Source organism: Erinaceus europaeus, chromosome 14 (genome assembly GCF_950295315.1).
Source record: "Erinaceus europaeus chromosome 14, mEriEur2.1, whole genome shotgun sequence".
NCBI classification, from domain to species: Eukaryota; Metazoa; Chordata; class Mammalia; order Eulipotyphla; family Erinaceidae; genus Erinaceus; species Erinaceus europaeus.
This window is the reverse complement of record NC_080175.1, coordinates 795,001-814,751: the sequence shown is the minus strand read 5'-3', so window position 1 is coordinate 814,751 and position 19,751 is coordinate 795,001. Positions and strand designations below refer to the sequence as shown.

The window sequence follows — 19,751 nt, the reverse complement described above, 5'->3', positions numbered from 1 at the left end:
GCCAGAGGCTCTCCCCCAAAGCCCTTCCTGCTGGAGTCCCAGGATCCTAAGAGCGTCACACTCTGAGAGGACGCGGGAGGCCTGGAGACGCGAACGGGGGCTCGACTGGGGGAGCAGACGAAACATGTCTGTGATTGCTGGGCAAGAAGAAACACGCAGAGAGAAGGAAACGGTGGTTTCCTGGTGGGAGAAAACAAGTTAAAGATCTCTGTGGTCGCTGTGGTCTCTGTGGTCGCCGTGGTCTCTGTGGTTGCCGGGGTCTCTGTGGTCGCCGTGGTCTCTGTGGTCGCCGGGGTCTCTGTGGTCGCCGTGGTCTCTGTGGTCTCCGTGGTCTCTGTGGTCGCCGTGGTCTCTGTGGTCTCTGTGGTCAATGTGGTCTCTGTGGTCGCCGTGGTCTCTGTGGTCGCCGTGGTCTCTGTGGTCTCCGTGGTCTCTGTGGTCTCCGTGGTCTCTGTGGTTGCCGGGGTCTCTGTGGTCGCCGTGGTCTCTGTGGTCGCCGTGGTCTCTGTGGTCAACATGGTCTCTGTGGTCACCGTGGTCTCTGTGGTTGCCGTGGTCTCTGTGGTCGCCGTGGTCTCTGTGGTCAACATGGTCTCTGTGGTCTGGGAGTCTGCTCCTCCTCACACTCTCTCTCTCTCCCTCTCTCCCTCTCACCCTCTCTCTCTCTCTCTCTCTCTCTCACCCTCTCTCCCTCTCCCCCTCCCCTCCCTCTCCCTCTCCCTCTTTCCCTCTCCCTCTCTCTGTCTCTCCCTCCCTCTCTCCCTCTCCCTCTCTCCCTCTCACCCTCTCACCCTCTCTCCCTCTCACCCTCTCTCCCTCTCACCCTCTCTCCCTCTCACCCTCTCACCCTCTCTCCCTTTCACCCTCTCTCTCTCTCTCCCTCTCACCCTCTCTCCCTCTCACCCTCTCTCCCTCTCACCCTCTCTCCCTCTCACCCTCTCACCCTCTCTCCCTTTCACCCTCTCTCTCTCTCTCCCTCTCACCCTCTCTCCCTCTCACCCTCTCTCCCTCTCACCCTCTCTCCCTCTCACCCTCTCTCCCTCTCTCCCTCTCACCCTCTCTCCCTCTCACCCTCTCACCCTCTCACCCTCTCTCTCTCTCTCCCTCTCACCCTCTCTCCCTCTCACCCTCTCTCTCTCTCACCCTCTCTCCCTCTCACCCTCTCACCCTCTCTCTCTCTCCCTCTCACTCTCTCACCCTCTCACCCTCTCTCTCTCTCCCTCTCACCCTCTCTCTCTCTCACCCTCTCTCTCTCTCCCTCTCACCCTCTCACCCTCTCTCTCTCTCCCTCTCACCCTCTCTCTCTCTCTCACCCTCTCTCTCTCTCACCCTCTCTCTCTCTCACCCTCTCTCTCTCTCCCTCTCACTCTCTCACCCTCTCACCCTCTCTCTCTCTCCCTCTCTCTCTCTCACCCTCTCTCTCTCACCCTCTCTCTCTCACCCTCTCTCTCTCTCCCTCTCACCCTCTCTCTCTCTCTCACCCTCTCTCCCTCTCACCCTCTCTCCCTCTCTCCCTTTCACCCTCTCTCTCTCTCTCTCTCCCTCTCACCCTCTCTCCCTCTCTCCCTCTCACCCTCTCACCCTCTCTCCCTCTCTCCCTCTCTCCCTCTCACCCTCTCACCCTCTCTCCCTCTCTCTCTCTCTCCCTCTCTCCCTCTCACCCTCTCTCCCTCTCACCCTCTCACCCTCTCACCCTCTCTCCCTCTCTCTCTTTAGTGAGAAAATAAACAAGGAAATAAAGCCGCCTGCAGGGTGGAATCTCTAGTGAAGCCCTGGTGAAAGAAAAGGGAAAAGGAAGGGAGGGAGGGAGGGAGGGAAGAAAAAAGAGAGGGTGATGGGGAAGGACGGGGTTGCTCAGTTTTAATTTGCAGGTGGCCTGCGCCCAGCCTCCATGGAAGGGGTCCAGCAGAGCCGGGGGGGCACAAGACTTCAGCCAGGGGGGCACCCGGCACCCGGCCTGCTCTAGCCTCCCTGAAACCCAGCATGGACCCCCTACTCCTCCCCACAGGACCCCAGACCGTCAGTCACATCAGGAGGCCCCTGCACTCCTGTGGGGACGACAAGTACCTGCTGGGAGGACGGCGGTAGCAGCGGGCACCTAGTGACAGTCCCGGCTCCCGGGAGCCTCGCAGCAGGGCGCAGGCTGCAGAGTCGTCCCCACTGGAGGGAATGCCCAGGCACAGGCCGCTAGCCTGTGAGGCCGCAGAGCTGAGACTGAGCCCTGCGGGGTGGCCGTGCGGGGTGGCGGTGGGCGGGCGGATGGCGTCCTGAGGCTCGGGTCCCGCCAGCACCCCAGCCAGCACCCCGCAGGGCTCTGGGGAAGCAGCTCAGGAAGCTGGGCATCTGGGCACACTCGACGGACGCTGAGGCCAGGGGCTGGGAGAAGCGGCCCCAGTGCCACCACCGTGTGCCAGGACCCAGCTTCAAGTCCCCAGTCACCTCCTGCAGGGGTGAGGCTTCACAAGTGGAGAAGCAGGGCTGCAGGTGCCTCTCTCCCTCTCTGTCTCCCCTCCTCGTCAGTCTCCCCAGAGGCAAGTGGCGCTGTTCCCAGCTGCAGACCGGCCTTCACATGGGCTCAGGGCACCACGGACGCCCACTGGAGGCCACGGGAAGCCACCGGCCAGTCCCCTCTGGTGACGGGAGGGCGCTGTGTGACCCCTGCCCAGGCAGCAGCGAGGCCCAGACGGCTGCCACCTCCCCTGCTCCTCGGGCCCCGGGACAGTGGTGGGCGCCCACCTATAAGTGGTGGTCACTCTGGGTGGAGGGTCCTCTGGGTGAGCACTCTGCAGCACTAGCCGCCCCTCCTCTGATTCCAGCTGGGGTCCTCTCTGACCCTTTGTCTCCTCTTGAAGAGGGAAGGGGAGGACTGGGGAGCACAGACGTGAGGGCAGCTGGGGTCCAGCCTGTGCTCCACCCCAATGGACGGACGGACGGACAGGGTGTCCCCTCCTGGGTCTCAACCTGCTCAGTGACCTTCCCAGTCTCCTGAGGCCCCGTGGCTCACAGGGGCTCCTGCACCCAGCCGCCCATCCCCTGGGGCCTTTGGGTGCTGGTGGCCTGCTCCTCTCAGCAGGAGCTGGGCCAGGGTCCCGCGCGTGGTGTCTGAAGACTAGACGTGAGGAGGCATTCTCACTGATGCCTCAGAAACCCCCCGTAGTAATTCGGAGTTAGTGCTGGGAACAGGCTCTGAGCGGCCCTCCCCAGACACGCCATTAAACGCATCTCTGCCCGGCGCCGCCCCCCCATCGGTGCCTGTGCCCTCAGCCCAGGTGGCAGGTGCGGCCTCTGCTAATACAATTTTAAGTATCTGGAAGCCCCGGGCTCTGGGCTCTTTTCTCCTGCCCAGTTCTATTTTCAGTAAGAGCGGATTGGATACGGCCCGGGGCTTTGCAGAAAACTAATTGAAATAATGTTTTATGTAACGATGACATTTGGAAAGTCAGCAATGATGAAAAACAACGGACAAAAGACCTTGTCTCACACCCTCCCTGCAGCCGCCCGTCTGCTCCCTAATTGTCAGTCGGGGAGACGGCTAAATCTGTCCCCAAAGCCCCTCCAGGCCCTCACTGAGGAGCCGAGGGGAGGCGGAGAGCCTTTGAATCAGTGCCCGTCTATTGTTTGTCCTGAAATGTTTGGAAAAGCTGGTGGCAGAGAGCAGGGCGCGTGGCCGTGTCCCCAGGGGTATGGTGGCCATAGCCACAACCGGCAATGTCAGCGGGGGCTGAGGCGTCCTGCCCAGAGCATGGGGCGGGGGGCCAGTGTGAGGGGCTCTGCTTCCGGGGACGGCCACAGCGGGAAACAAAGGCCGGGCCTCCAGCTTCCGTCAAGGACACCCTGGTCTCTGGCCGGTGGGCTCTGCCCGGCCGCCCCCCGGGGCTCTGGCTCAGGACACTTGACATGGAGGGGATCTTGGCCCCGAGTCCCCAGGCACAGCCACCAACTCCCTGGGGCACTCGCAGCCCTGGACAGTCGGAGTGGCAGCTCCAGGGCAGCCCAGCAGAGGGGCTGAGACCCCACCTAGAGCTGAGTGGCCCCTCGTCCATGTGCAGCTCAGCCTCCGCGGTGCCAGGCTCCAGATGTGACGGAGAATGGGGGTCTCTCGCTCTCTCAAGCTCTCCCCAAAGTCTGTGCCGTCCACGGGGCAGGGTGCAGGTGTAGCCGGGCAACGTTGTGGTCCATGGTGGCACCTGTGTCTCCCGCCCTGGGCACCCCCTCCCCCGGCCTGGCTCCCACAGGCTTGATGGCAGCCCCCCGGTGCCCACATGGTCAGGGGTGCTGACCCCAAGGATGGCGGCCGCCTCCTGGATACCGAGAAGCCCACTCCCTGGCCACGCGAGACACCACAGGGCCCACGGCGCTGGCCTTAGAGGGTGCCAGGCCGAGCTGGGACCCACCCTGCTTCCTGGGTGCTGCACTGACCCTGGGTGCATGTGTCACCAGCCCGGCCTCCTCTCAACACCCACCGGCTCTTTGGGAAGAGATGTATGGATCTGTCGGGGCATGGGGGGAAGGGAAAAGGGGGGGATGGAGAGAAGAGAGGGAGAGAGACAGGGAGAGAAACAGGGGAGTGGGGGAAGAGAGGTGTGGAGAGAAGGTGCCCCTCTGTGTCCTGGCCCCCATGTCCCTCCCAGGGGATGGGCAAGTGGGCTCAGCCTCCACTGAGGCACAGAGGCTGCATGTGGCCACGGCTGGCCATTACAGTGAGCTCTGCTGAGCACCTGTGAGGACTGGCCTCAGCCCGGCCCTGGGGCTCCGTGGGGCAGCGCCTGGCGTCCAGGCCTCAGGACTCAGCCCCATAAGGTCCCTCCAGGTCTCTGAGGAGGGGCGGGCCTGACGGCCTGCAGGAAGCTGCACCAGCTCAGCCCTCGGACCCAGAGGCTCTGCAGAGCTCCACAGCCAGCTCTGCCCAGCTGCCCACACTGCCGCCCTCTGTTGTGGTGGTGGTCTGGTGTCAGGCTGCACCGTGGAGAAGAGAGCGGACGTCCAGAGCAAAGGGGTACACAGATCTTTATTATAGGATGGGGGGGTTTGGTTCAGACCACGTGGAGCCAGCCAGCAATGGCCGACCACGGGGGGAGAGCAGGGAGCGAGACCTCAGAGAGGGAGAGCTGAGAGCCCAGAGAGAGGGGGGGGTGAGGGGGCTTTTTATTGGGCGACAACCAGGGGTGACGTGTAGGGCCAGGATTGGTTGAAGGGGGCACTCTAGGATTTTGCGGGGCATAGAAAAACCTGGGGGTGGAGACTGCATCAGAATAACTCCTCAGCAACATCTCCTCCTATCCCTTTATATCTAAATGGACACAGTAAAGAAAAATGGAATGGAGCAGGCTTAAATGTTTTAGAGGAATGCCATGCTCAGGTGGGAAGATGTAGGACTTTCTGTGGAGGAGGGAAGGCTTAAATGGCTGCCAACCTTGTGAGATTTATGCGTCCTCCTGTGCTCAACCCCTCTTTAGAGAGAGAGACTTACCTGGAGAGACTCATCTCATAGGTTTAAGCGCAGCCTGCTCAACCATCTCTTCACAATATCTCTACATCTTTTCTATCTTTCTATCTAGTAATTGCATAAGATGTACAAAGTCTGTAAAAGACTATCATGGGGCAGAAACCTTTTGGGCATAAGCCTAAATGATATAACAAAACGGGAAGGGACAAGTAGGGGAGTAGTAAAAGCCAGTGTGGTGTGAAGGGAAGGATTGGTGTGTAAAGGAACATTCCCTGCTTGGGTGGGGAAAGGGGCAAGGGTACATAATGAGGGGGAGGCGGGAGGCGTGACCCACCAAACAGAGGGGCTATTTGGCATTGTATAGTCCTCAAGGCAACAGTCTGTAAAGTCTATGAATTACTCAGGATCAGTCTATGAAAAACCAGCAGCGTGAAGGGAAATAAGCTGCTTCAAAATTGTGTAAAATGTATATAGGGTATGTCAGAAAGTCCGATACAAGTCTCAGTCCGAAGTAGATGGCTAGGGGAAGAATTGGCAGGGGATGCGACGCTGCATGAGGGAGGTCAGCCACTGGAATTGAGGGAGGTCAGCCGCTGGAATGTTGCTTTTCTGTAGATAGCCAGCTGGAACTGCCAACACGTGACAAGCAGGTCAGAAGCAGGAACGGTAACCAGGCATGAAGAAAGTTCTGTCCTTGGAATTCGTGTATCAGGTTCTTCAGATCGCGTTGAGTGACATCTAGGGTTTCGGGGGTGTGCCACGGTAGTTGTGCCATCTAGTGGGTGACGTCAGGGTGTGCAGGGGTTCAGATGGTTTTTCCGGGATTCCTGTGAAAGAAACACAAATGCTCTGCTTCTCGTGGTTAATTTGAACTTGTAACAATTTATAGGTTTGTTATAGTTGATACCTCGATGATTATAATTGGTTTAAAATCTCTTTATTATTTTATTTAAAGGTCATCTAATGTGACCTCCTGTAGCAGCCTCTACCGCAGGATCTTGAGACCAATTTTAGCTAAAATATGTATTTTAGACAGACTCAAATTGCTTAGAGAGTTAACACATATTCGTGACAATGATTTTAACGTTTACAGTGCCAGATTGATGCCAGATCTGTTGTGGATTGATTTCCACAAGATAGTTCACAGGGCACCTTTGGGGGCCCTTCAAAGGTGTCCTGTATATAAAATTTATATAGTTTAGTTTTGGGAATGAATAGTCACGTTGAACATTTAGACTTTTACCTAAATAGGAAGTTACCTTAACAAATTAATTTTTACCTTGTCTGGTAAAAGTGTAGTTGTAGGGTTACACTTTTGACAATTAATTTAGTGTTACCAAACTTGAGACATACCCATAAACATTTAGTTATAACAAATTGGAGGAAAAAGAACTTTTGTTATAAAAACACATTATTTAAAAACAAATTTAAATCCGTCATTAGTCACACAGTTTAAGACTAAACACTTACATATATACCAAAACTATATATAAAATTCAAAAGAGGGAGAAAGAAAAAAAAATTTGGAATGTTTCTGGACATCTCCAGAAACTTTGGCTGCGTCCATCATTTTTATATAAAGCTAATTACCTTTTAGAGTACTCCAAGCAGATGGGTCATGCAAAAAAATTTTTTTTGTCATTCAACACACTCACTCACAAAAACAACTGGCTAGTTATAACATAAGACATACAGGGAAAGGGTAGGAGAGAGGTCTCTGTGAGCCAGATTTTGCAGGTTCTGCCATGTCGTATTACGGGTCCTGGGATGTATCCTGCATCTGGTCCTCTTGTAGTATTTCTTGTTCTTCAGGAATAACAGTGCCATCCTGCGGGTATTGTCGGACATGTCGGGCAGGAACCCAGACAGGTTTAGAGAAATTTTGAGGGAAAATGCATGCGAAACCCCTTCCCATGGTCAATAATGGGTCAGGCCCTTTCCAAACTTTATCGAGTGGGTCTCTCCATTTGACCTTAATAGATGGGAGGGTAGATGGTGTTTGCCAGTGAAGAATAATAGGGGGTAAGGCCGAGTTATTGTAAATATTAAAGAGATTTAACGTAGTTAAGGCTTTTGCTAGCTGGATATTCGGGGGTTACATTCCTCCTTTAATTTTATTTAATTGAGCCTTCAGAGTTTGATGGGCCCTCTCGACAATGCCTTGTCCCTGTGGATTGTAGGGAATGCCCGTGGTATGAGTAATATTCCAGAGGGAACAAAAATCTTTAAATTTATTGCTTGTAAACATAGGTGCATTGTCTGTTTTCAAAAATAATGGGACCCCATAACGGCAAAACAAGAGAGCATATGGCTTACAAGCCTTTTAGCACTTTCTCCTGTCTGAGCTGTAGCCCACATAAATTTAGAAAAGGTATCAATTGAGACAAACACATATTTTTGTTTGCCAAAGTTTGGAGTGTGGGTGACATCAATTTGCCAAATAGCATTAGCTTTTAAACATCGGGGGTTAACCCCAAGGGTCTGGATAGCAGGTGTCTTTATGAGACTTGCACAAGAAGAGCATGTAGCGAGGATATGTTTTAACTGTGGTACAGGAACATCAGGGAATCGAGCTCGAAGGCCTTTAAGATTAACATGGGTTAGAGAATGAAAATTAGCAGGATCAGAGACAGAGACTAGGAGAGCTCCTGTGAAGGCAAGGCGGTCAACTGCGGCATTCCCTTCGGACAGGGAACCAGGAAGAGTGCTGTGGGAACGAAGGTGCTGAATATACAGTGGTTGGGTTCGAGAACAGAGCATAGAGGCGATTTGAATCAAGAGAGGGGAAAGTGGGTTGTCATCAATTTTCACATAAGAACGAGCAAGCCATGGAAGTAAGTTAACAGTATACACACTGTCAGAAAAAAGGTTGAAGGATTCCGGTACAGCTTTTAATGCAAGGAAAACAGCATAAAGTTCTTTGTACTGAGGGGAATTCTCAGGAAGCTCAGCAAAGAGAGGTTTAGGAGATTGTTTGTCTGGGTAATATATAAGGGCAGCAGCTCCCCTTTCTCCGCCATCAGTAAAGACTGTAGGAGCAGAGGGAATGGGATCCCGAGAGAAAAGTTTAGGTGCTAGTAGAGACAGAAGAGGTAAAGAAGCTATCAATTTATTAGAAGGAAAATGGTTATCTATTTGTCCTGGAAACCCCACGAAGCTTATGGCAAAGCAGGAATGATGGCGTATAAGCCACTCTGTATCTGTGAGAGAAAAGGGCAGAATGATTAAATCCGGTTCCTTCCCTAAGACCTGCACAGACCTATTTCTCCCTTGGCGAACCATGAATGCTAACGCATCTATCTCAGTGAGGAGTCTTGGAGCTCCTCCTACTGGCGTGGGAAGCCATTCGAGAACCCCATGGTCTTGCCACAGTGCCCCTACTACTGTGGGGGTGGAGTTGAAGATTAGAAGGTTTACCGGAGAGGAGGGGGAGAATCGAACAAGGTGCATGTCCTGGAGGGCCTGGTTAACCCTTTCCAGTGCCGAGGAGGCCTCGGGAGTTAATTTACATTTTGAGGAGGGCTGTTTGTTTCAACAGATCAAACAGTGGTTGGAGGCAGCTTGTAGGCAGATAGAGATACTGCCTAAGCCAATTTAAATTTCCTAGAAAACTTTGTAAAGAAGCAAGAGTAAGGTTAGAAGGGAAGGTAACATTAGGTTTTAAGGGACGAATTTGCGTTAGAGAAATCTCTGAACCTAGGAAGGATATTGGAGGGATTAGCTGTATCTTCTCAGGGGCTACATTAAGGCCACTTTTCTTTAATGCAGGAATGAGAAAATCACGTAAGGCATAGAGATCTGTATCTGATTTTCCCCATATTAAAATATCATCTGTATAATGAAAAATATTAAGGCCCTTATGAATATATGGGACAAGGGCAGATTTAACAGCCTCCTGACAAATTGTAGAACTATTGGCCATACCCTGGGGCAGCACCACCCATTAAATCTATCAGCAGGGCTGGCGTTATTAACAGAAGGAACAGAGAAGGCAAAATGTTTACAATCTTGCAGATGCAGGGGGATAGAGAAAAAACAATCTTGTATATCAATAGCTATGATTGGAATTCCCGTGGGAATTGCAGAAGAGGCAAACCCCTTTGGGGGGAGCCCCAGACCTGCATGGTTTTATTTACTGCACAGAGATCTTGAAGGAGGCGCCATTTTCCCGAGCGCTTTTTAATCACAAAGACAGGAGTATTCCATGGGCTTCGAGAATGAGGAATGTGTCCCAAGGACAACTGCTCTCAGACGAGCTCCTTTAAAATTTCTAGTTTATCCCTAGGTAAAGGCCACTGTTCCACCCAGACAGGCTCATTAGAAAGCCAGCTTAAGCGGGGTGTTTGGCTATGAACAGTGGCATTTAGTATTGGGGGTGCTGAATAGACCTGGTATCGCGGGAACGAGTTTTACGCTCTGCAGAGGCGTCTATGGATATCCTAACATCAAGACATTCCAGAAGATCCCTGCCCAGTAAGTTGGTGCTAATATTAGCTACTAAAGGGCGCAAGTGTCCGGTAGAACCTTCTGGGTCTTCCCACATAAACGAGTCTCGTGTGCAAAATGCTCTCGTCATCCCTCCTATTCCATGTAAACTGGGTCCAGGGATGAGTTCCCAATCTTGGGGAACCTCTTCTTGCCTTAAAATCGTCTTTGCTGCCCCCGTGTCAATCAAAAATTTAAAAGGAATACTGCCAATCTTTACTGTCATAGAAGGGTGACCTTGTTCTAAAACAGGAGTGGTCCACAAAATCTCAGGCCCCGAATTTGTACCATTCAGGGGCGAACCATCTTTATGAAATTGGGACCAACAATCTCTCTTCCAATGAAACCCCTTACGACATTTTGGACAAACAGTACGTGGTCTCTGGCTCCCTGACTGAAAGCGGGGTTGCTCTGGCTGGAGGCATGGTTTCCCTGACTGGAGGCGTGGTCGCAACTTATCAGGAAATTGGTTACGCCAATGTCCTTGGCGACTGCACTGAAAGCAGGCCCCGTTTTGCTTACGTGGGGCAACTGCATAGACCTGCGTCGTAGCGGGTGCCCCATAATTGCCTGATGTAAGTTCCTGTGTCGCTAGAATCCAATTATCTGGGTGTAGGTATTTAAGATTAAGGCATGCCTGACGGAATTGTGGTGTCATGCCTTCCCAGACAATAGAGCACAGGAGTAGTTTGCGGACGTCAGGATTATAAACCTTTCTCTCTAAGCTTCTCTTCACCCTTGAGATGAAGCTCGCCAATGACTCATCAGAGCCTTGGTGAAAAGAGTTAATGGGAGCTGATGGATCTACATCAGGTGTGGTCACCCTTTCCCATGCTTGTGTTGCACAGATGCATACCTGTTCAAAACAACCGGTTGGAAACCTGGCTTCTGCCTGCTGAGCTCCAGATTCATAAGCTCCTGCTCCAAACAAGGCATCAGAAACCCATTCTACCTGTTTGTTACTATTTTCCTGCGATTGCCTAGAGCACTCATAGCGGAAACATGCCTGCCACTGAAGATAGAGTGGGTCTGGGAGTGCAGCACGAGCCAGATCTTTCCAGTCGGTAGAGCATGAGACTCTTAATCTCAGGGTCGTGGGTTCGTGCCCCACATTGGGCGCCAGATGTTGTTGTGGTGGTCTGGTGTCGGGCTGACCGCGGAGAAGAGAGCGGACATCCAGAGCAAAGGGGTACACAAATCTTTATTATAGGATGGGGGGGTTTGGTTCAGACCACGTGAAGCCAGCCGGCAATGGCCGACCACGGGGGGAGAGCAGGGAGCGAGACCTCAGAGAGGGAGAGCCGAGAGCCCAGAGAGAGAGGGGAGGGGTGAGGGGGCTTTTTATTGGGCGACAACCAGGGGTGACGTGTAGGGCCAGGATTGGTTGAAGGGGGCACTCTAGGATTTTGTGGGGCGTAGAAAAACCTGGGGGCGGAGACTGCATCAGAATAACTCCTCAGCAACAGCCCTCCCTCCCTCTGCCAGTCACCAGCTCTGCCCAGCTGCCCACACTGCCGCCCTCCCTCCTCCAATCACCAGCTCTGCCCAGCTGCCCACACTGCCACCCTCCCTCCCTCCTCCAGTCACCAGCTCTGCCCAGCTGCCCACACTGCCACCCTCCCTCCCTCCCTCTGCCAGTCACCAGCTCTGCCCAGCTGCCCACACTGCCACCCTCCCTCCCTCCTCCAGTCACCAGCTCTGCCCAGCTGCCCACACTGCCACCCTCCCTCCCTCCCTCTGCCAGTCACCAGCTCTGCCCAGCTGCCCACACTGCCACCCTCCCTCCCTCCCTCTGCCAGTCACCAGCTCTGCCCAGCTGCCCACACTGCCACCCTCCCTCCCTCCCTCTGCCAGTCACCAGCTCTGCCCAGCTGCCCACACTGCCACCCTCCCTCCCTCCCTCTGCCAGTCACCAGCTCTGCCCAGCTGCCCACACTGCCACCCTCCCTCCCTCTGCCAGTCACCAGCTCTGCCCAGCTGCCCACACTGCCGCCCTCCCTCCCTCTGCCAGTCACCAGCTCTGCCCAGCTGCCCACACTGCCGCCCTCCCTCCCTCTGCCAGTCACCAGCTCTGCCCAGCTGCCCACACTGCCACCCTCCCTCCCTCCTCCAGTCACCAGCTCTGCCCAGCTGCCCACACTGCCACCGTCCCTCTGCCAGTCACCAGCTCAGGCCACCGCAGCAGCTCTGCAGACCGGGTCTCTGTGACGTGGGCCCAGGAGAGGTCTGTCTGGTTCAGAGGATCTGGGGCTCTCTGAGGGCTGGTGTGACCTTGCTGGGGGCTGGGCCTCGGCTCTGAGCTGCCTGGCAGGTGGGTCCCTTCTGGAAGCTTCTGACCTGACAGTGGACACAGGAGCAGTGAAGCCAGTCTGTCGGCGTCTCTCTGTCTCTCCCTCTCTCTCCTCCACCCCTTTCATTTTCTGTCTGTCCTGTCAAATGAAAATAAAGGGAAAATGGCCTCCAAGAGCAGTGAATCCTCATGCAGGAGCCAGACTGCAGTGACACAAGTGCAAAACATATTCAGGGCTGGGAGCACAGCATGGTGGTTATGCAGAGACTCTCCTGCCTGAACTCCAAGGTCCCAGGTTCGATCCCCAGCACCACTATAAGCCAGAGCGGAGCAGGGCTCTGGTCTCTCTCACATACTCATTAAAATGAATGAATAAATAAACTTCTGTGGATGTCTATCCCATGGAATATTACTGTGTGGTCAGTGAAGGAGATGCGGTGTGCTCTGGGACAGGGCAGATGGGGCTGGAGGTAACTGCTCAGCAAAATGTGCAAACAGGCGAAAGACAGCGGCCAGACGGCTTCACTCCTGTGTGGAGGCTGAGAGCTTGAGAAAGAAATGCAAACAAAGGAGCCAGCACGGTGGTTTCTCTGGGAGCTGGGAGGGTGAGGACATAGAATTTGGTTTGTGTGGTGTGGAGTGTCCATGTCCTCTCACTATTAATCACAGAAACAACAGCTAAAAAGTAAACGCACTTGCAGGAAGTGACAAAGTCAACTATGCTAGAATCCAAGTAGTGTAGAGGCAGGCAGGCAGCAGGCCTCCCACACACCCACGGGCTCAGGGCTTGATCCCTGGGACTACGCGGGGGCATCACGGGCAGACGCCAGTGGACAGACGCCGGTGGACAGACACTGGTGGACAGATGCTGGTGGACAGACGCTGGTGGACAGACGCTGGTGGACAGATGCCAGTGGACAGACCCAGTGGACAGACACCGGTAGACAGACGCTGGTGGACAGACACTGGTGGACAGAAGCTGGTGGACAGACACTGGTGGACAGATGCTGGTGGACAGACCCAGTGGACAGATTCCAGTGGACAGACCCAGTGGACAGACCCAGTGGACAGACACCGGTAGACAGACACTGGTGGACAGACACTGGTGGACAGAAGCTGGTGGACAGACACTGGTGGACAGACGCTGGTGGACAGACGCTGGTGGACAGATGCCAGTGGACAGGCCCAGTGGACAGACACTGGTGGATAGACGCTGGTGGACTGATGCTGGTGGACAGACCCAGTGGACAGACACCGATGGACAGACGCTGGTGGACAGATGCTGGTGGACAGACGCTGGTGGACAGATGCTGGTAGACAGATGCCATTGGATAGATGCCAATGGACAGATGCCAGTGGACAGATGCCAGTGGACAGACCCAGTGGACAGACACCGATGGACAGACGCTGGTGGACAGATGCTGGTGGACAGACGCTGGTAGACAGATGCCATTGGATAGATGCCAATGGACAGATGCCAGTGGACAGACATCGATGGACAGATGCTGGTAGACAGACACCAGTGGACAGACACTGATGGACAGACGCTGGTGGACAGATGCTGGTGGACAGACACCAGTGGACAGGCACTGGTGGAAGACCAAGGAAGACCAGCAGAGCTCTGTGTAAAAATGTTGAAAATTAGTCCAGGGAGGTAGGTGGTTCAGTCACCAAGTGTATGGGGGGGGGGCTGCTGACTGGGGGCTGCTGACTGGGGGCTGCTGACCGGGGGCTGCTGACTGGGGGGCTGCTGACTGGGGGCTGCTGACGGGGGGCTGCTGACGGGGGGCTGCTGACTGGGGGCTGCTGATGGGGGGCTGCTGACGGGGGGCTGCTGACGGGGGGCTGCTGACTGGGGGCTGCTGACGGGGGGCTGCTGATGGGGGGCTGCTGACGGGGGGCTGCTGACGGGGGGCTGCTGACGGGGGATGCTGATGGGGGGCTGCTGACTGGGGGCTGCTGACTGGGGGCTGCTGACAGGGGGCTGCTGACTGGGGGCTGCTGACAGGGGGCTGCTGACTGGGGGGCTTCTGACTGGGGGCTGCTGACGGGGGGCTGCTGACTGGGGGCTGCTGACAGGGGCCTGCTGACTGGGGGCTGCTGACGGGGGGCTGCTGACGGGGGGCTGCTGACGGGGGGCTGCTGACTGGGGGGATGCTGACTGGGGGCTGCTGACTGGGGGGATGCTGACTGGGGGCTGCTGACTGGGGGGATGCTGACTGGGGGCTGCTGACTGGGGGGATGCTGACTGGGGGCTGCTGACTGGGGGGATGCTGACTGGGGACTGCTGACTGGGGGCTGCTGACTGGGGGGATGCTGACTGGGGGCTGCTGACTGGGGGGATGCTGACTGGGGGCTGCTGACTGGGGGGCTGCTGACTGGGGGATGCTGACTGGGGGCTGCTGACGGGGGGCTGCTGACTGGGGGCTGCTGAGGGCAGCAAGTCAGAGGAGAACACAGACACGCTGGCTCACCCATGTGCACATGAGCAGCAGGGAGGGTGGTTGGTGGCTTGGGGGGTCACTGTGGGACATCTGGGACCCAGACTGTGGGGGTCATGCTGTGCTGAGACCACGCTACACCTGACACTTTTCCCCCAGTGTTTTCCTTAGTTTTTATTTCCCTAGACTATCTCTTCTTTTATTTTTTATCTTTTTTCTTTGGCTAGAGACAGAGAGAAACCGAGAGGGGAGGAGGAGATAGAGAGGGAGAGAGACAGAGAGACACCTGCAGCCCTGTTTCACCACTCGTGAAGCTTTCCTCCTGCAGGTGGAGACCAGGGACTTGAACCCGGGTCCTTGTGCACTGTAATATATGCCTTTAACCAGGTGCACCATTACCTGGCCCCTATCCCAACACTTAGAGAAGCTATAAATCTGTTTCTGCGATAAAATAATTTTATCAGCCCAACACATGGCTAGAATATCAGCAAACACACTCGGCAGCGTGTGGAGAATACCAAGAAGCCCTCTTCACACAGAGCTGTGTCCCAGGGGTGCGGGGAGACGTGAGAGGCTCTCAGATGTCTGCTACGATGCCAGGCAGCTTCCGCGTCTGCCGAACATGGCATCTCCAGGTGTCAGAAGCCCCATGAGGGGGAAGAGGGGAAGCCCCGTGAATGCACCTGATTCAAAGAAAACTCCAGCTGGGCCCGGCTGGGTGCACTGAGGAGAAGGGAGACGGGCATCTGCTGAAGGGCAGGGAAGCACCCACCGTTGAGGGAGGCATGGCAATGGCAGTGGTGGGTCCTCCCCTCATGCCCTCACCCCAGGGTCAGTCCTGCGGACCTGAGGTCTCAGTCAGCTCAGGGAAGGCCAAGAACGGGAGGACACAGGGCAAGAGGGGCAAGAGTGGCCCCACGCCAGGAGGAGAGATGCCAGGAGACATTGGGGGATTCCAGGAGATGCTAAGAGACACCAGGAGATGCCGGGTTATGCCAGGAGATGCTGAGAGATGCCAGGAGACACTGAGAGACACCAGGAGATGCTGAGAGATGCCAGGAGATGCTGAGAGACACCAGGAGATGCTGAGAGACACCAGAAGATGCTGAGAGACACCAGGAGATGCTGAGAGACACCAGGAGATGCTGAGAGACACCAGGAGATGCTGAGAGACACCAGGAGATGCTGAGAGATGCCAGGAGATGCTGAGAGACGCCAGGAGTCGCTGAGAGACACCAGAAAATGCTGAGAGACACCAGGAGATGCTGAGAGACGCCAGGAGATGCTGAGAGACACCCGGAGATGCTGAGAGATGCCAGGAGACGCTGAGAGACACCAGGAGATGCTGAGAGATGCCAGGAGATGCTGAGAGATGCCAGGAGATGCTGAGAGACGCCAGGAGATGCTGAGAGACACCAGGAAATGCTGAGAGACACCAGGAGATGCTGAGAGACGCCAGGAGATGCTGAGAGATGCCAGGAGATGCTGAGAGACACCAGGAGATGCTGAGAGATGCTGAGAGACACTAGGAGATGCTGAGAGACACCAGGAGATGCTGAGAGATGCCAGGAGATGCTGAGAGACACCAGGAGATGCTGAGAGACACCAGGAGATGCTGAGAGATGCCAAGAGATGCTGAGAGACACCAGGAGATGCTGAGAGACACCAGGAGATGCTGAGAGATGCTGAGAGATACCAGGAGATGCTGAGAGACACCAGGAGATGCTGAGAGACGCCAGGAGATGCTGAGAGACACCAGGAGATGCTGAGAGACACCAGAAGATGCTGAGAGACACCAGGAGATGCTGAGAGATGCCAGGAGATGCTGAGAGATGCCAGGAGTCGCTGAGAGACACCAGAAAATGCTGAGAGACACCAGGAGATGCTGAGAGACGCCAGGAGATGCTGAGAGACACCCGGAGATGCTGAGAGATGCCAGGAGACGCTGAGAGACACCAGGAGATGCTGAGAGACGCCAGGAGATGCTGAGAGATGCCAGGAGATGCTGAGAGACGCCAGGAGATGCTGAGAGACGCCAGGAGATGCTGAGAGACACCAGGAAATGCTGAGAGACACCAGGAGATGCTGAGAGACGCCAGGAGATGCTGAGAGATGCCAGGAGATGCTGAGAGACACCAGGAGATGCTGAGAGATGCTGAGAGACACTAGGAGATGCTGAGAGACACCAGGAGATGCTGAGAGATGCCAGGAGATGCTGAGAGACACCAGGAGATGCTGAGAGACGCCAGGAGATGCTGAGAGATGCCAAGAGATGCTGAGAGACACCAGGAGATGCTGAGAGACACCAGGAGATGCTGAGAGATGCTGAGAGACACCAGGAGATGCTGAGAGACGCCAGGAGATGCTGAGAGACACCAGGAGATGCTGAGAGACACCAGAAGATGCTGAGAGACACCAGGAGATGCTGAGAGATGCCAGGAGATGCTGAGAGACACCAGGAGACGCTGGGAGGAGGTGAGGTCTCAGGCATGGCTGCAGGCTCCCTGGACAGCAGCCTGTGAGGACAGGCCTCTTTCCCCAGGACCCGGAGATGATCGGTGCCCTGCAGACTGGCAGCAGGGACAGCACAGGCTGGGCATGAGCACAGTGGGGCGAGGCCCCACGTGTCACCATAACGGCGGCTCTGCAGGCCATGGCCCGCTGGGGGTGGACAGTCCTTAGCGCGGCAGAGAGAGCAGGAGAGGACGCGGTGTCACTAGTGTCACAACCAGAAAGGCCGGAGCCGGCTGGGGCTGCCAGAGCTCCGACATTCCTGCCAGTCCCTGAGGCCCAGATTCAGTCACCTGCTCATGCCTGAGCTGAGCGGTGCTCTGGCCTCCCTGTCTCTGTCTCTCATACAAGGAGACACCATCAGAGAAGTCAGGAGATGCTGTGGGAGACGGCAGAGACAGCTCAGTGGTGGGAAGGGCAGACAAGGCACAGCTGGCACCCGGTCGGGGCTGCAGGCTGGGGAACCTGGCACGGGTTGGGCACAGCCCCTGCCCAGGCTCTGGCTGGCTCATCTCGAGTTCACTGTGGTGGACCAGGCTGTGGTGACCTGCCTCTGAGCTTCCGTCCTTGTCCCTTGGGGACGGGTGGCCAACACTCCCAGGGCAGGGCCCCAGGCTCCTCCCCACGGCGCACACACAGCCGCCACCCAGCCCCCCGGGATGCAGGGTGCCCCGGACCCACCTGCCCCAGAGGGCTCGCAACTCTGCAGAGGACAGGCACCGGGCTCAGGACCATCCAGCCCGGGTATGTTCTGTGACATGACACAGGTCTGCCGTGGGCAGGGGGACCCTGAGCCAGCCAGCCGGGACGTGGAAGAAGGCAGGGTTGTTGTTCAGCTATCTGTCCCCACCCAGAGCTCCAAGGAGGGGGTGTCAGTCCTGCATGGTGACTACAGTGTCACGGCCCCAGACCCGCCCCCCAGCTGCTGGAAGAGGTAGGCCACACCTTAGCTCAAAACCCATGTTTGCACACAGCACCTTTTACACCCGGCACCCAGGATGGCCTGCTGACCCAGCACACCTGAGGAAAATGGCCCAGCACACCTGGTGCAGGTGGGGTCATGGCCCAGCACACCTGGTGCAGGTGGGGTCATGGCCCAGCACACCTGATGCAGGTGGGGTCATGACACATACAAGGCTCAGCTGAGAACAAACCTGGGGGTAGGGGTCCTGCCCTAGCTCGCCCCCCACACCCACTCTCCCCCACCAGCTGTGTGCTTTCTTCAGGCTGGGGCTCTCACCACCCTGATGCCATCAGCCGCCAGCTCGGCTGACACCTGGCCGGACGGGGGGTCAGGACCCCATTTCCAGAAATGCCTGCACAGCTGTGGTGCCATCAGACCCTTGCCCAGCAGGCTGGAGCAGGCTGTTCCTGGGTGTCTGTCCCTGCTGTCCCTGCTGTCACTCAGCCTGTCACCTAGAGTCCCCGTGAGTGAGTGGCGGCCTGCGGCCAGCCCCCATCACCCCTCCGCGCTCTGATCAGAGATGACCCAGGGGACGGACAGCATCTTAAAAAGTAATTGTTTAAATGGACTTGATATTTTTATTGCAAAAATACATCACCACACGCTCCGAGACTGAGTTTCAGGGCAGAAGCCGTGGACATTATTCAAATGGAGACGCTTGACAAACAGCTTGCTGTGAATAATCGAATCAAATGTGGGTTGTGCGGGGCGGGGCTGCATATGGATGCCCATAGCCAGGGCTCCCCTCCCCCCAGTGGCTTCTCCTCCCCCCATTCCCCACCCCCGGGGGGCAGAGCTCAGCCCAGGGACATGGCCCTGCCTGGGGCCTCCACGGCCCTCTGACCAGCCCTGGCTCCCTGCTCCCTCAGCCGCTGTGGTGACACTGGGTCACACAGGTGAGGCCGCACCCCTCAGAAGCCCAGGCGTGGCCTGCAGCCGCCCACCCCAGGCGCAGGGCGAGGCGAGGCGAGGCGAGGCTCTCCCCCAGACTCAGAGCTGGGAACCCCCTGGGAGGCAGAAGTGTGGTGGGTGAGGCGGGCAGGGTGTGGTGGGCGGGCTCTGGCCTCCTCAGGGCCCCTCACCTGCCCTGTAGACCCCCTGGGACCCCCAGATTCCGGTGGCCGAGTCACAGGCCCCCTGAGCACCCCAGCACCCCAGCTAGGCCCAGGGACAGAAGCCCGGGACAGTAGTCAAGGGTCAGCACCCGGCAAAAGTGGCCGGGCAGCCGGGCAGCTGCGTGATGTCGGTCTGCTTCTGATTCCGCTTCTAAGACCTTCTGTTTTGATCATCACGTTCGTTGACACTGTGGTCTGTTTCCGTAATCACGGCTTTCCCTGGGACCCGCCCTGCCTACAGGGCCCTGGGTTAATCCCACTGGCTAGATGCCAGCCTGACACTTCCCCGCGCACACGCTTTCTCCTTCAGGTGCCGGGCTGGCTTCGCGGGCGGGAGACAGACGACCAGGGACTCATGGCTGAGCTGGGACGCAGTTCAATCTTTATTGGTGAGCGGGGATGCAGTGCAATCAATCTATCAATCTCTAATCATTAGGAAATCCTGCCCTTTATGTCTCCTGAGGCGGAAGTGTCAGATGAGAAGAGGAAGCACGTAGGA

The 19,751-nt window shown here is 56.2% G+C and overlaps 1 protein-coding gene across 1 annotated transcript in view; it reads right to left on the bottom strand.

The window, feature by feature from the left end:
- Positions 1-13,884: 13,884 nt before the first annotated feature.
- LOC132532865 (uncharacterized) overlaps positions 13,885-19,751 on the bottom strand; it is a 13,709-nt gene continuing 7,842 nt past the window's right edge. Inside the window, exon 2 of the mRNA XM_060172250.1 lies at positions 13,885-14,651. Coding sequence (XP_060028233.1) covers positions 13,885-14,651 — 767 coding nt within the window. The remainder of the gene's footprint in view (positions 14,652-19,751) is intronic.